Source organism: Schistocerca piceifrons, chromosome 7 (assembly GCF_021461385.2).
Source record: "Schistocerca piceifrons isolate TAMUIC-IGC-003096 chromosome 7, iqSchPice1.1, whole genome shotgun sequence".
Classification (NCBI taxonomy): Eukaryota; Metazoa; Arthropoda; class Insecta; order Orthoptera; family Acrididae; genus Schistocerca; species Schistocerca piceifrons.
Window position 1 is genome coordinate 450777375 of NC_060144.1, and position 16783 is coordinate 450794157.

A 16783-nucleotide genomic window follows, 5' to 3' on the forward strand; every position below is an offset into this window, starting at 1 on the left:
CTGTAGTGTGGAGTGATCAGAAATCCACCCATATTGGTTCCTCATAAAGTGATACGTCAAAATAGTTACTTTATGGGTACTGACAGCTACGTAGTATGATGGTGTCAAATGTGTGGATCACACATTGGTATGTTCCCTACTTAGTTCCCTTAATGCCCACTGAACTAAAGTTAAGGGCTCTTGTCCCAGTTGCAAGTAGCTGCCTTTTGCAGTTATGCAACATGTGTGCTGGCATGTAGTGTTAACTTGGCCTTATTTATTTGATTGCTTGAATTTTTCTTGAGCCTAGCTTGCAAACTGCAAAGCTTCACACAAAATCCTTTTGCATGGGATGAATAGTAAAGTTCTTTTCTGTCACCAAAATATAATATTGTTTTAATTTATGACACACTAACACAGATTCTTGCACACATTTGTTTGGGAACTAAATGAACCAGACTCCTAATAGATTCTGCTGGGTATTTTGTACGTGGAGACAATTAAGTCGCACATCATAGTGAAAGATGGACAGTAAAGTTCACCAACAAAGAAAAAAAAATTATGTGCACAATTTATTTTCACTATTAGTACTCAGAAAGTAAATAATTTAACATACATCATACTATCTTTTTTTGTTTACACAACAAATTTATTTCTTTCTTTCTCTTTTTCTATAACTCTATCATTTACAGTGCTCCATTACAGAATCAAGCATTTAGTGTCAGCAAAGTTTGGAATGGTACCCAGAGGATTGTAGAGTCTAGTATTTTATAGATAAGAATGCACTGAATCAGCAGCAAATGAAAGATGAAATAGGGAAGTATGAGACTGAAATAATATCGAATACAGGAGCAAACCTGAATGCAGCCGAAGCAACCTACATTGCAAAGTTAGTGAGTGGTAAAAGACAGAGGAAAGTGAAGAGAGAACAGGAGAAAGGGTGCGTCACAAAGGGTCAACTGTGGTGACACTGTCGTTGAGTCAATGAACTTGAATTTAGGATTTGGCCCAAGCAAATGTAGATCTTTCGTGGTTCCCTAAGTTACATAAGGTGAATTATGGGATGATTGCTATGAAAAAATCACAGCTAAATTTAGCGTTCCAACACTGACCAATCTGAACTTGTGCTCTCTCTCTAAAGTCCTTGTCATAAATTGAAAACTAAAACATAATTTTCTCTACCTCCTTAACACATTTGGTGTCCCTGTCCCACAGGCATGTTAGCTTGGGGAATGGAAGATGACTGATGCCGCACATATTGCCCGGGCACTCTGCAGTGAACATCGGTTGCGGTTTAGCTGTTGGTTTATCTTTCTACCATTCTGTTATGAAACTTATGCAGATAAGTGCATTTGTTTTCAATTTTCCATTCTTTATCTGTAAGATAATAATTTTCAGCATAATTACACAAAAAATTTACCTTCAACGAGAAATAATTTCCTCTTATGTCCAGGCCTGTTTTGAGACATTTCTGCCGGCCGGGTGGCCGAGCGGTTCTAGGCGCTACAGTTTGGAACCGCACGACCGCTATGGTCGCAGGTTCGAATGCTGCCTTGGGCATGGATGTGTGTGATGTCCTTAGGTTAGTTAGGTTTAAGTAGTTCTAAGTTCTAGGGGACTGATGACCTCAGAAGTTAAGTCCCATAGTGCTCAGAGCCATTTTTGAGACATTTCTGTAAAAATAAAATTTGTTTGTAATTATGCTGAAAATAATTATTTTATAGATAAAGAGTGATAAATCAAAAATAAATGCACTTAGCTGCACAAGTTTCACCACAGAATGGTAGAAAGATAAACTGACAGCTAAATTGCAACTGATGTTCACTGTAGTGCTGAGGCAAATCCAACCCACACAGTAAACAAAACATACTAGGTGGCGCCTATAGTCAGAAAATATTAGGTATGGCATTGGCCACCTGCCATTCCACGAGCTACCACACCTGGTGGGGGAGGGACACAGAATATGTTAACATATATGTTAACATTGCATCATCGATGACATCTCTGGGGAAGCAAGTTTCCTGTAGTTCTTTGTTATTTTCTCTCTCTTTCTTTTTCTCTTACTCAGCCTATGTTTTTGTCAATGCATCTAAACTGCTCTTATTGAGTGTAACCACTGTGAATTTTTTTTTGCTGCCATAACAACAAGAACCATTTTTACGTTATTTAATTTTATGTGGTGTTTTGAGGTTACTTTTGCAAATCAATCTTCAGGAAATTACAGTATTCTGAATAGTATTACTGTTTGTGTACCTTATGGTTGTGTGCCTTATGGTTGTCTATCTTATGTTTGTGTTAGATGGTATGGTCAGTAAGTGTAATACACACAGTGAAATGATATTAAATTTCAGGCAAGAGTATTAAGTCCCCCCAGGCTGAGGAGATCAAGTACACAATTAAAGAAAGAAAGTATGTAGAAGTTATTGAAAGAGCTTACTTGTTTGCAAGTAAGACTTTGCTACAACTTCTAATGGAAGAAAATGATCTGATGGGCAGGCTACGGTAAGAAATAAAAGATTTTTTTTTCTTTTATTCAAAGTGTGTCCTTTATTATTGGTTTTGAATGTCAAAAAAGTCTTTGAATAGCATTTTTCTTTTATGACCTCTTTTTAAAGAAAAAGGGGTCTTGATTGTTGATACATTCTCAGTGGACTCATACTTCAAAAGTTGTGCCTCACATATGTGGTAAGTGGGTGGAAATAAGAGAGATGGAAAATCGGACAGTCTTCAACTCCAGGATAATCACCAAGTGTTGATTGTTTCTGGAAAATGGACTTCAGGAAATTACAATATTTTGAACAGTGTGTCATTTTATATCAGTCCCAATCTTAAAGAGAATTTTGTAATATACAGTGTGGTTATAATTAAACTTTTACTACTTGAGCCAGTGTAGACAGAAAACTTTTTACCGTAAGGGTGCCAAATTGCAGCACCACACTGCAGGATTTGTATTGTTAGTAGTGTTTGTGTCATGACATGTCATCAGGCAGAGGTACTGGACCAGCGACGTGGTGTTGAAACAAACATTAGTGTGCATTACGGTTACTGAAGGTCAACATGGGTCTCAACAGGGTGAGCAGGATTTTACTCAGAAAGCTGTTTCAGAAAAAGGACGGCAATAATGGTACTGCTCTTAGCAAATATAGATACACTGGGGTTGAAGAACATGGTTCAGGAATTTGAATTAACTGGTGATTTGGAAATTGCTCCTGGGAGGGGCTGACAGCCAGTTGTGCCCCGCATTGTTGAAGAAGTTACCGTTGCCTTAGCTGAGAATGCTGGATGCGATGTGTGATCTTCAAGCAGTGCACAAGCTGTATCATGACAGGTGAACATTCCATGCTCTACTGTTGGAAAGGTGTTGGAAATAATTGGGCAGTGGGATCCCTAGTGTGATTGCAATCTGCCGTTTATGCGAATAGTTATTACAATGAACCATGTTTGTAACCTGGAATGTTAACATGATACACAATTAACAAATGTTACCCTCTCATGTGGCATTTAAAATGTGTTTCTTCCAGTGGTTTGTTCATTACTTCTCTTCTGCATGTCCTTACAAATTTTCCCACAAAGTGTCATTGTCTACGATCATTTGTTTTCCATGTGGATCCTTTTAAGCAGTGAAAGTTCAGTTATAACCATCCTGCATTGTGACCATGCACCTGTCAACAAACAAAAGTACAGTTCAGTGCTGTTCTGATGACACCAGATAGGTACATGTTAGTAAACAGTCGTCTGACAGGATGCTCTGTGTAGCGACTTTCACAGGCATTGATGTACAACATCCAGTGTAGGGCACAAGAATCCTTAAGGCAGGGGACTGTTTCTTGATGCTTGTAACACAATTCCACATAGTTTCTGATGGAAATGACTTCTTGCTTTTACTTTCTTAACCAGTGTAAGTCAACACATCAGCTGTTACAATCCACCTTTTTATCCGAATCGTATGTTTAGCTTTTTAATAGAAAGATGTTACACAAAAGTCTGACACTTATAGTTTAGTTGTTGGGGAACTGATTCAGTTATCTAAAATGTCTCTACAGCCAGCTGGGCTCAGAACTCTTGTCACAGTTACTGATTTCTAGAGTTCCTTGTATTATTTAATTAATGTGATGCTTCAGCAAGCAGTTGTAGTGCCCAGGCCAGAGAAATGTAACATGAATGCGTGAATGTCAGTGTTGTAAAGAAAAGAAATATCAAGCCTCCTTTCTGTGCTCTCATTTTGCTGGAACACACTTTTTTCTTTCTTTTTTTCCCCCTCGAAAAACCTTTGGTGGTTTCTGTGACAGAGCTTCAGGATATGAGTGACATGAATGTAAACATATCCAAATGATATAAAGGTGGAAGTTAGATGTATAAATGTATGTGATTGTATGTGAAATGTGACAACGCTTCTTCAAGAGCTGGAAGGGCTCTAAATGGAACTTTGCTTTTTCAGGTCAGTTAAGCACTATTTCCTTCTCGATCAGGGGGACTTCATTGCTCAATTCATGGAGGTCTGTGAGCAGGAACTATCAAAAAATATTGATGACATAGTACCTACACGACTTGAATCACTGCTGGAACTTGTCCTGCGGACATCAACAGCTAATGTAGATCCATACAAGGATGATATGCGCACTGAACTGCTGCCATATGATCTCATTTCACAGATGTTTAAAATACTCAGCATTGAAACTGATGAAGAGAAAGGTATACAATTTTCTGTATTTATATTTAATAACTCAGAGTTTCAGGAATCAGTTGCAATTTTTGAAATATAACATGTAAATATGCACACACATGTTGTTCTATAATACTTCCAATGATAAATCCTGCAGTGAGGGGATGTAGTTGTAAGACAGTGGACTTGCATTGGAGAGTGGAGAATTCAGATCCCCAACTGGTGCATCCAGATCTAGATTTTCCTTGGTTTCTCTTTAACTACTGGAGAGGGGGGTAGGTCCTTTGAGGAAGATGCCTGTACCTATTGTAGTAGCTTGCAAACTGCAGCGAAGATTTAATATTCTGAAACTTGCCCCCTACATAACAAACCACAGAATAGTTGTTATTGTTGTGGTCTTCAGTTCAAAGACTGACGTTATACTGCTCTCCTTGCTAGTCTATCCTGTCCAAGCCTCGTTATCTTGCATTACTGCTGCAACCGACATCTATTTCAACTTGCTTACTGGAGTCATGCCTTGATCTCTCTCTACAATTTCTACCCTCTCCTCTTCCCCCACACTTCTCTCTGTTATCGAATTATTGACTACTATGTGCTTCAGGATGTGTCATCAGTTCCATCTTTTATTCAAGTTGCACCAAAATATGCTTTTCTGCACAGTTTTATTAAGTGCCTTTTCATTAACTGTCCAACCTACTAATCTTATTTCAGCATTCTTTTGTATCACTACATTTCAAAATCTTCTATTCTCTTATTGTCTGTTCTCTTTATTGTCCACATTTCATATCTATGCGAAGGTGTGCTCCAGTCAAATGTCGTCAGGAAAGACTTTGTAACCCATTTTTATTCATTGTCAAAAAATTTCTATTTTTCAGAAATAATTTTCTCGCTATTGCACTTGAATTTTATGAACTTTCTACTGTGGCCACTGTATTATTTTTCTGCCTAAACAGCAATATTCATCTACTGCATTTAGTGTGTAATTTCTTAATCTAATTCTGTCAGCATTACCTGACTTAATTTTACTACATTCCATTATCCTTGTTTTACTTCAGTTGTTGTTGTTCTTATAATGCCTTCTCAAGACACTATCTGTTCTGTCCAATTGAGCTTCCCAGTTTGTTGCTGATGCTGAGAGAACTACAAAGTCATTGGAAAATCTCAACATTTTTATACTTCTTCCTGAATGGTAATTCCCTTACCAAACTTCTCCTTGGTTTCCAGTGTACGGATTTGATAACATTGGTGAAAGGGCTACATCCCTGTTTCACTCGTGGACTGTTTCGTGGTTGGTTGTGAATTGTACTCCCCAACAATCTGTCACCCTGATGCATGTATGTCAACTTTACCTCAAATTATTTCCTGTCGCCGTTAATTCCTTTCATGGTTCTGCTATGCAGCGCCATAGAACCATACTGCCACAGAACCATACTGTCGGACTTCTTCACCTTGTTTCAGTATGTGGGTGATGGAATAGAGTTCCAACCTGTCGAAGCTACTAAATGATGCAAACAGTTTTAATGGTAACTATTCTGTGTGTTACATGCAATGTGTTTCATATACAATGATGAGTGAACCTGATATCTTTTACTTCATAGCTCTTGACAAACTATTACGCACATGTGTCTTACTTCTACATTATCAATAGAGTGAGTGACAGTCCTTGTAATGATTTTTCATTGTTTATGGCTGTTCACACTCTTGTGCCTGTCATTTTGCTTCTTGACCTCCAAGGCACTGCCAAGCCACGATGTCCGAAGGAAAAGTGCTCTTGCCACATCAACTGGAGAGGTTTATTCACCATCCCACCTTCTCAATGTCCAGAACTGACTTGACTTATACTTCATATGGACAGTGGGACATTCTGCATTCAACAACTACCTAAACTATATTTTCACTTCTTATGAACATCGTTAATAGCTTAAGAGGTTAAAAGTGGAACATGTTATTCCTCAGAATCCCTGCTCTCCGGTGATCCAGCCCCGCAGTGCCCTTGTGGTCAGGCATTAACAGTGCGCCATGTTTTATTGTCGTGTCCCCGTTTTAATCAATTTCGTGTTATCCTGTCCCTGCCATCTACTTTACCGGATGTTTTAGCTGATGACGCTCGAGCAGCTGCTCGTATTCTGCGTTTTATAACTTTAACTGGCTTGTCCAAAGACATTTAACCTTTTTACTTATTTTATCTGCATCTTTGTCAGGTACTTCTGGTGTCCCCCCATCCCCTTGAGTTTTAGCAGATTCCATTTGCTCTAACACCAGTGACTGGGCGCTAATGACCTCTGCAGTTGAGCGCCCTTAAACCCTACAAAAAAAAAAAAAAAAAAAAAAAAAAAAAAAAATATATATCCTCAGAATCCCATGTTACACCACACTCAACCTTCCCCACTACTGTTTTCTTCACATGACCTTAATTATTATAACTGCAGTCTAGTTTCTGTACAAGTTGTAAAAAAGAAACTGCTTACTTTATTTACCTTCATAATCTCAGTGTGTATTCCAGTCAACACTGTGAAAAACTTCCTCTAAATCCACAAATACTGTAAATGCATGTCTGCCTTTCCTTAACCTGTCTTCTAGGCTAAGTCGCAAGGTCAGTAATGCCTTGTGTATTGCTATATTTTTTTGGAGCCCTAATCGATCTTCCACTAGGTCAACTTCTAGCAGTCTTTACATTCTTCTGTAAGTAATTTATGTCAACATTTTGCAACCATGACTTACAAAAGTGACAGTTTGGTTATATTCACATCTGTGTCCTACATTCTTTTGAATTTTAATTACCAAATTTCTTTAAAAGACAGATGGTATTACACCTATCTCATATCTTGCATACCAGGTGGAATAGTTTTGTCATGGCTGGCTCACCCAAGGACTTAATAATTCTGAGGGAATATTGTATTCTCTGGGTGACTGGTTTTGTCTTAGATCTTTCAGTGCTCTGTTAAATTCTTCCTGCAGTATCATATCTTCCATCTCATCTTCATCTACTTTCTCTTCCGTTTCCACAAGATTGTTGTCTTAAAACTCGATTCCTGTGCATAGCCCTTCTATATATTCCTTCTACCTTCTTTGCCTAGTGTAGCTTCCTACCTGTGCCCTTGATATTCATACAACAGCTTCTCTTTTCTCCAAACAACTCTTAATTTTCCTGTAGGCAGCATCTTTCTTTCCCCTAATTACACATACCTCTACAGCTTTGCATGTCTCCTCCAGCTATTCCTGTTTTATCTTTTTACATTTTGTGTCACTCTCATTTTTTAGATGTCTGTACACTGGGATGACAAAAGTCATGTATAGCAATATGCAATATGCACATATACAGATGGTCGCATACACGAAATACGATGCCATGGTCGACAACGTTCATTTAACGATAGAGAGCAGCAGCATTTGCATATAGTTGTCAGCATTAAAAGCCAAGCAAAACTGTGTGAAATCAAACATGGCATCCAATTTCAGTTGCTGACAGTAGGGTTAAAGTGTATCGCAGACCCCTCAAAGCCATGGATCCAAGTTGTCAACAAGGCACTGTACAAGTTGGTGGTGACTCCATAATGGTGTGAGCTGTGTTTATGTGGAATGGAGTGGGTCTTCTGGATGTGTAGCTACTTGGAGAGCATTTGTAGCCATTCATTGACATCATGTTCCCAAGCAACGATGCAATTTTGATGATGGTAGTGAACCATGTCACTGGGCCATGATTGTTCACAATTTGTTTGATGAACATTCCGGACAATTTGAGTGAGTGATTTGACCACACAGATCAACTGACATGAATCCCATTGGACATTCATGGGACATAATTGAGAGGTCAGTTCGTGTACAATGCCATGCTCTGGCAATACTTTTGTGTTATGGATGACTACAGAGGAAGCAAGGCTCAATATTTCTGCAGGGGACTTCCAATGACCTGTTGAGTCCATGCCACATTGAGTTTGCTGCACTATGCCAGGCAGAAGGAGGTCCGACACAATATTAAGAGATGTCCTATGTCTTCCGTCACCTCAGTGTATTCTCTTTTGTCTACTTCATTTGCTATTTGTTTGTATTTTCTTCTTTCTAAGGATCTTTACTGGGCCTTATATTTCTATCTATTTGATCCTCTGCTGCCATTACAGTTTCATCTCCAAAGCTACCCATTCATCTTATATTTTTTTTCCATTGTTTCTGTCAATTGTTGCCTAATGTTCCTTTTGAATCTATTAATGACTGGTAGTTCTCACAATTTATGTAGGTCCCACCACCTCTATTTTTCCTCTTCTCTGCCGTGTCTACAATTTTAATCTGCAATTAATTAAAGTGAATGCTGCTCAGAGATCACATCTGTCACCAGAAATATTTTCAATTTATAATGTGGTTTCTAAATCTGTCTTACAGTCATATGGTCTATAAGAAATGTTCCTGTGTCACGGTCCCATTCACGTATACATTGTGGTTATAATTAAAATGCAACTGAATCCCCTTGGGAAAGATAATGGCCGTAGCGTTCTTGTACTTTAAGCCCTTAGCAGTATCAACATATGAGGCCATGTTGGTTAACATTATGAGGTCAGATCATCTACATTATCGTCGTCATCGTCGTCATCATTGTCGTGATCGTCATTGTCGTGATCGTCATTGTCGTGATCGTCATTGTCGTGATCGTCATTGTCGTGATCGTCATTGTCGTGATCGTCATTGTCGTGATCGTCATTGTCGTGATCGTCATTGTCGTCGTCGTCGTCATTGTCGTCGTCGTCGTCATTGTCGTCGTCGTCGTCATTGTCGTCGTCGTCGTCGTCATTGTCGTCGTCGTCGTCATTGTCGTCGTCTTCGTCATTGTCATTGTCGTCGTCGTCGTCATTGTCATTGTCGTCGTCGTCGTCGTCATCATTGTCGTCGTCGTCGTCGTCATCATTGTCGTCGTCGTCGTCGTCGTCGTCGTCGTCGTCATCATTGTCGTCGTCGTCGTCGTCGTCGTCGTCATCGTCATCATTGTCGTCGTCGTCGTCGTCGTCGTCGTCATCATTGTCGTCGTCGTCGTCATCATTGTCGTCGTCGTCGTCGTCGTCGTCGTCGTCATCATTGTCGTCGTCGTCGTCGTCGTCGTCGTCATCGTCATCATTGTCGTCGTCGTCGTCGTCGTCGTCATCATTGTCGTCGTCGTCGTCGTCGTCGTCGTCGTCATCATTGTCGTCGTCGTCGTCGTCGTCGTCGTCGTCATCATTGTCGTCGTCGTCGTCGTCGTCGTCGTCATCATTGTCGTCGTCGTCGTCGTCGTCGTCGTCATCATTGTCGTCGTCGTCGTCGTCATTGTCATTGTCGTCGTCGTCGTCATTGTCATTGTCGTCGTCGTCGTCATTGTCATTGTCGTCGTCGTCGTCGTCGTCGTCATTGTCATTGTCATTGTCGTTGTCGTCGTCGTCATTGTCGTCGTCGTCGTCGTCATTGTCGTCGTCGTCGTCGTCGTCGTCGTCATTGTCGTCGTCGTCGTCGTCATTGTCGTCGTCAGCAGCAGCAGCAGGAGCAGCATCAGCAACATACGTACTCCGCAAGCCACCGTACGGTGCCTGGCAGGGAGTACATTATTCCACTACTGGTCATTTCCTTTCCTTCATATGAGCCCTAATTTGTCATATATTTTCTTCGTGGTCATTACACAAAATGTATGTTGGCAGCAGTAGAATTGTTCTGCAATCAGCTTCAGATGCCAGGTGGCCCTTCGACTACTGAAGGAACTGTATGTTAGTCTGGCCTCTCCACATATACCCCTCTGATATGGTTGCACATACATTACAGCTGTGTATCATTGAGGCATGGCAGCCACCCCATTGTGGCAAGATCCATGATTTTTGCCATGATTTTGTGTGTGTGTGTGTGTGTGTGTGTGTGTGTGTGTGTGTGTGTGTGTGTGTGTGTGTGTGGTGGGGGCGGGGGTAATAGAAAGTGATGTAAAATTAGTTCAGGTCATAAATCATCTGTATAATACAATGTAAAATCCAGGATTGAATAATGACAATCTTATGAAAAGGATAGATTGCTACTCTGTATAATACATTTAAAAAATCACATTAGACTCATTAACTATACAGATATTGATATTCTAAATAATTAATGCTGTGAACACAATTTATTTTTATTTTGTTTCAGAATACCGAGTTGCACTGCATAATGTACATCTGTCTGGAATTGAAGCATTCTCATTTGGTTATGATGTAAAGTGGCCTGTGTCACTGGTACTCAATAGGAAGGCTATAGCTTGTTACCAGATGCTGTTTCGCCACCTTTTCTATTGTAAACACATTGAGAAATTGCTTTGCAGGTTTGTTACATCATTCTCGATGGTTGTCTTTCAACTTTTAAATAAATTAGGACATTATGTTTTTACAGGAAATGCTGAAAAATGGTTCATTCCCTATATCTCTGACAAGAAGCAATGAGTGTCATTAGGAAAGAGACTTGAATTAAACAACCAGGCATCATCCAACTAGGAACTAATGACGTGGTGGCCCACAAGGTTCCATCTTAGGGCCCTTGCTTTCTCTTGTGTATATCAATGATCTTTGCACAGTAACATTATGGGTGCCAAGTTTGGTTTGTTTGCAGATGGTACAAACATTGCAGTAAATAGCAAATCAATTATATAGTCGTAGAAAGATTGCTTAATGAAATTTTATGGACATTAATAAATGGTTCCTAGCCAATTATTTGTCACTAAATTTTGAAGTAAATAAAAGCACGCGTGTGTGCCCATGCACATCTTTAAAGAAAGGTTTGCATGGTTTTCTGCTGCTCAATTGTCTCATTATTCTAATAATTGCCTTTTGTTTCCTGAAAACTGTTATGGCCTGGTATACATTTCCCCAGAAAATGATACTGTACTTCAGTATTGAATGTACACAAGCAAAGTATACGGCCCTAACCGTTTCTGCACTAGTATTGTTGCAAAAATTCTTACTACATAGTTTGTTTTTGCTAGTTTTGAATTTAGGGATGTGATACGAGCGCTCCATTTAAGATTTTCCTGGTTATGTTTCATCGACAGGACTAATGATTTGGTTATCTATACGTGTCGTGCAGCATTTTTATTTTGATCTGTGTGGTAATTTATGAGTACTGTTTTTTGGGGATTAACTATTTGCCTGTTTTTGGTAAACCATTTAGACACTTCTTTTGTAATACATTTTGCAGATGCAGTGAGATTGTCTTCTTTATTTCCTTCAATCAATAGACTGGTGTCATCTGCAAACAGTACAGGTTCAGAACCCCTAATGTGTGACGGGAAACCATTAAGATATACCAAAAAAAAGAAGGGGACATAAAATAGAGCCCTGTGGGACACCATGACTTAGTCCACATGGTACTGAATGGTGTACCTGGAGTTCATTTCCTTACATGTACTTAATTTCAATTGCCTGAGAACGATATTCCAAATATGATTTAATCCACTGATTTGGCACATCTCTTATGCCATACTGTTCAAGCTTCCCCAGGAGCACAGTATGATCAATCACATCAAAAGCTTTTGTTAGGTCCAACAATAAACCTGAGATAATTCTGTGGTTGTCCACCGCATTTAAGGCATGGTTTGTCAGGTAGAAAGTGGCTGTTTCAGTTGATTGCTGTGATCTGAAGCCATGTTGACATCCAGAAATATTATTATTCTTGTCAAAGAATGTAGTAAGTTGTGAAAGGAACACTTTTTCAATAGTTACCCATACATTGCTGATCACCTTTTTTATATAGGGGTTCTCCTTGTGCCATTTTCAGTTGCTGTGGGAAGACACCACGTGATAAGGAGGAATTGCATATGCCCCATGGAGGGCAACCTGATAAAGGAGAGAGTATTTATCTTGCCATTATTTTTATAATCTAATCTGGAATATCATAAATACTAGTTGAATAATTACTCTTCAGTGAATTAATGGTATTTAGGAGCTCTGTTGGGCCTATTGGACTGAGAAACATGGATAAATTATGTATTTCAATAGACTAAAGTCCATGTCATATATAGGTGGATTACCAAATTTTTCCTTCACTAATTTTGCAGCAACAATTGCATAATAAGAATTGAAGCTGTTTGCAACTGCCCTAGAGTCAGTGACATTCTTGCCATCTTGCAATATTACAATATTTTTGTGAGTTGTCTTCTTCCCCATAAGATCCTGCAAAGCTTTCCACATGGACTTAGTTTTATTGGGTGACTTCATAATATATTTGTCTTTCCCTTAATTTTTGCCTCCTTTATGACACATTTCATAACTACCTAGCATGTATGTTTTGAAATAACTAAGAAATTTTGGACTGCTGTCAGTTTTTGACTGCAGAAAAAGTTCCTGCTTCCTTTTACAGGATACTCCAATGGCTGATGTAATCCAGTTTTTGAATCAATCTGTGCTTCTAGAAATCACTTTCCTTTGTGAAAAAGCTATGTCAAAGTTATGCTTGATGTTCAAAAAATTTTCCATCTTTTCATTGGTAATAGAGGTATCATGTACTTCCCACCAAGATTGTTCGCTGATTAGGTACTGGAAGTATTCAATATTTTATGACTATAAATTCTTTTATGGATAATATTTTGTACACTGGTTGAAATGTGATTTACAGGTATGGTTAGTAATTGTGAAAAGTGGTCACGATAGCTGGTATCAAAGTTTTCTGATGTACACTTGTCCATTTTTACACATACCTGATCAAGGAGAGTGACACTTGTTTTTGTTACATGTGTTGGAGAGCTAACAGCCAGACAAAGATTGTAGGCTTTTATAATACTTAAGAACTTTTCCCTGGGAAGGCTATGCCTTAGAAAGTTAATATTAAAATCTCCACACAATACCACTGTTTTCCTAGTTGTCTTGAGTTTGCCTAAAGCAAGATCCAGTTTTCTGTGAAAAAAAAAAAAACACTTATGTTGCTAATAGGAGGTCTATACATACAAAAAAGAACAGTTTTTTCTGACATTAACTTAACAGCTGAGATTTCAAAGGCTTTTTCACACCCTAGTTTGCACACAGAGGCTATACTCTAATAATCTACATTTTATTTTACATATATACAAGTTCCCCCATGTTTTGATTCCATACAACAAAAGCAGTTTGCAAGGTTAAAATGCAATATTTTTAAGTATTGAAAATACTCATTTTGTAACCAACACTCACAAAAACGTAAAACTGAAACATCTTTCCATTCACTATTGAGGAGTATATTTATTTCATCAACTTTATTTGTTAATGACAGTACACTCTGTTGTACAATCTTGCGTGTATTTGCAATTTAATTGTGCATCACATTTTTTTGTGATACAGTCCATGTCCCTAAAAAATGGCTTTCACCTTTATTATTAGCCATCGCATCTTTCTTTATGACCCATTTGTCCAAAGTACTTTGGACTGCTTCTATTCTATACTGCTGCGAATCAAATTTGCTAAACGACAGATTTCTTCAACCAAAAAATTGTTTCCCACTGTGATTTAAATGAAGGTGACGGCTGGTATGCATGGATCAGTCTAATCTGCTTACATTTATTAAGTTCACATACAGAAATTTTTTGCATACGTCATTTATCTCTTTGTTTACTCTTCCTATTAATTTATTTACACACGGCCAAAGAGGTAGGTCATATCTGTGAGGTTGATTTACAGCAGCTCCATTTTTGTTGCCTAATTTGGGTAGCACACAGTCATGAGTTCACTACCTTTATCTCTGGCAATATCATTTGCACCTGCACAAATTATGACACAGTCTTTTGAGTCAAGATTTTCACACGATTTCAGTACTGTTTTTGTGCCTTCTGCAATGCCTGCTTCTGGTTTGACAAAGGCATGGGCACTTGCATTAGTTTGTGTATCTGCCACCTCTTCTGCTATCTGACATCCATGATTATTGGCAAAAATTAAGACTTTTTGTTCTTTTTTTGCACACTTGAGGCCAGTCGATTGATTTTTTTAGTCACATTTCTTTGTTTACAATGCGACACGTGTGAAAAATTTACATTGCACAGCTGTTGTTGTTTGTAATTATTATCTGGACTCATATGTTTCTGACTGACATTGTTGGTAGAATCATGTTTGTCATTGTAGCTATTTGATGCACGCACTTTTGTGTTTCCAAGTTTTGTACTGGTTTACCCAATTGTTCCTCCTTTGTTTATATCATTGGTAGCCAATATTTCTTTAACGTTGAGTCGATGTTCCGTTTCTTGAGTTTTTACTACCAAGATGTTGCAGCTATTTCTCCATTAAGAGTACAGTCCATTTAAATTCATTGAATTTACTGTGTTTTGTAGTTAAAATGCGGATGTCATCGCAGTGTTTACATATGGATATCCCTGAATGTACATTTGCCATGATTTCTTCACTAGATTTTGATCTTGTGATTATTTCGTTGGCATTTTTTGCTTTAACTTTGCAGCAGTAATGTTTTCCAGGTTGAACCATGATACCTTTTTTGCACTGAATACATAAAGACTCATTCTTCTTCTTCTTCTTTTTTTTTTTCCTCGTGGAACTTTATTTATCGTACACCTTTTTTCTCTGCCATATTTATTCCTTAATGAAATTTGCAATTAAAAATATATCTCTCTTTCAAACCAACAGCTCAGTTCTTGGATCAATAGTATAAATAAGAATAATTTTTACAAAGATTTAAAGTCAGTTACTTTGGTCCACAAAATGTGTCCTTAATTCAGGAACACACATTTTCAATAATTTACCAGCAACCAAAAAAAGTTTAACTTCCAGTAAAGTTCAATTTGAAAGAAGCCTGAAGTATTTGTTGGTGGCCAACTCCTACTGCTCCACTGATAAATTTCTTAGTACAAGTGACTGATGCGACTGTGTGTTACTAATATAATAAAATAATGTGAATATTAGTACAATCTGACCAGTGCAGTAATGCAGTAATTTTAAATAAATGTTGCAAAATGATTATTCTATCCAGTGTTTATTACCTCAGAAATGAAAATATGTTTAAATTTTTTTAAACTCATTCCTTTTGCATGGCGATCATTCCACTTGGGATCTGCGGAACATACATTAGTACATTTGTTTTTCATTGCAGTTATTTACTGTGTATTCTTGTTCTTCTGTCATGGTCTACATCGTGGAGAATCTCCTCACTGTGCATCAATTGGAACCAAAAGTACCTCTAATTTAATGTAATCTGTACACATGTGATGTGGCAGTTGCAGATTATGCCTGTGTATGTTATGCATGTAGCTACCTCATGGGACTTGAACGAGCAGTATTTGAAAATGGAGTGAGAAGTGTTCTAGCCTATCACCAATGTTACTGAATCTCTATATTGAACAAACAGTTACTGAACCTAGGGAAAAATTTGGAAATGCAACTAAAGTTTTGGAAAATCAATTAAACAGAATTTATAGTGTCTTGAAAAGAAGTAATAAGATGCACATAAGTAAAATAAGGGTCACTGAGCATATTTATGTAAATCATGTGATGGTAAGGAAATTCAATTAAGTAAAGAAACTAAAATTACAAGACGAGTATTGCTGTTTGGGCAAATAGTAGCTAATGATCATGGAACTAAAATGGATATAAAATCCAAATTGGCAAGAGCAAGAAAAGCTTTTCTGAAACACACTGGGGAAACTTGTATGATCTTCAAGTGATGAATTAGATATTTTACTGTAAGTGCCTTGTCATTTTATTATAAAATATTTATTTGTACTGTTTTAAATAAAAAAATCAATATGTGAAAATGGAAAGTCAAATAATATTCCCGGACACCCACTGAGGAATCTTGTTAAAAAGGAGAAATACATTTGGGTGCTGCATACAGAAAGGTGTCTTCTACAATTTTACACAAATATGTTAACATCTAATACAAAAGTCAGAGTAAGGAAGTCTTTTTCTGAAAGTACTTATGTGAAGCGTAGCTGTATATGGAAGGGAAACTTGGACAATAAGTGGTAAACACAAAAAGAGAACTGAAACATTTGAAGTGTGGTGCTGATAAAGAATACTGAAGATTAGATGTGTACAAACGATCACTGATGAAGAACTACTGAGTTGATTTGTGGGGAAAAGAAATTTGTAGTACATCTTGACTAAAATAAGGGATTGGTTGATAGAACACTTCCTGAGGCATCAAAGAATAGTTAATTTTGTAATGGAGGGAGTGGGAGGGGGATAAAAATGGTTA

At 38.0% G+C, this 16783-nt stretch overlaps 1 protein-coding gene across 2 annotated transcripts in view; it reads left to right on the forward strand.

Annotated features, from left to right (window-relative positions):
* Positions 1 to 16783, forward strand: part of LOC124804780 (gamma-tubulin complex component 2-like) — a 184344-nt gene that overhangs the window by 104263 nt on the left and 63298 nt on the right. For both annotated transcript variants that reach the window (XM_047265104.1, XM_047265105.1), the window contains exons 9-11: positions 2331 to 2481; positions 4418 to 4671; positions 10772 to 10943. In XM_047265104.1, the coding sequence (XP_047121060.1) occupies positions 2331 to 2481; positions 4418 to 4671; positions 10772 to 10943 (577 nt within the window). The remainder of the gene's footprint in view (positions 1 to 2330; positions 2482 to 4417; positions 4672 to 10771; positions 10944 to 16783) is intronic.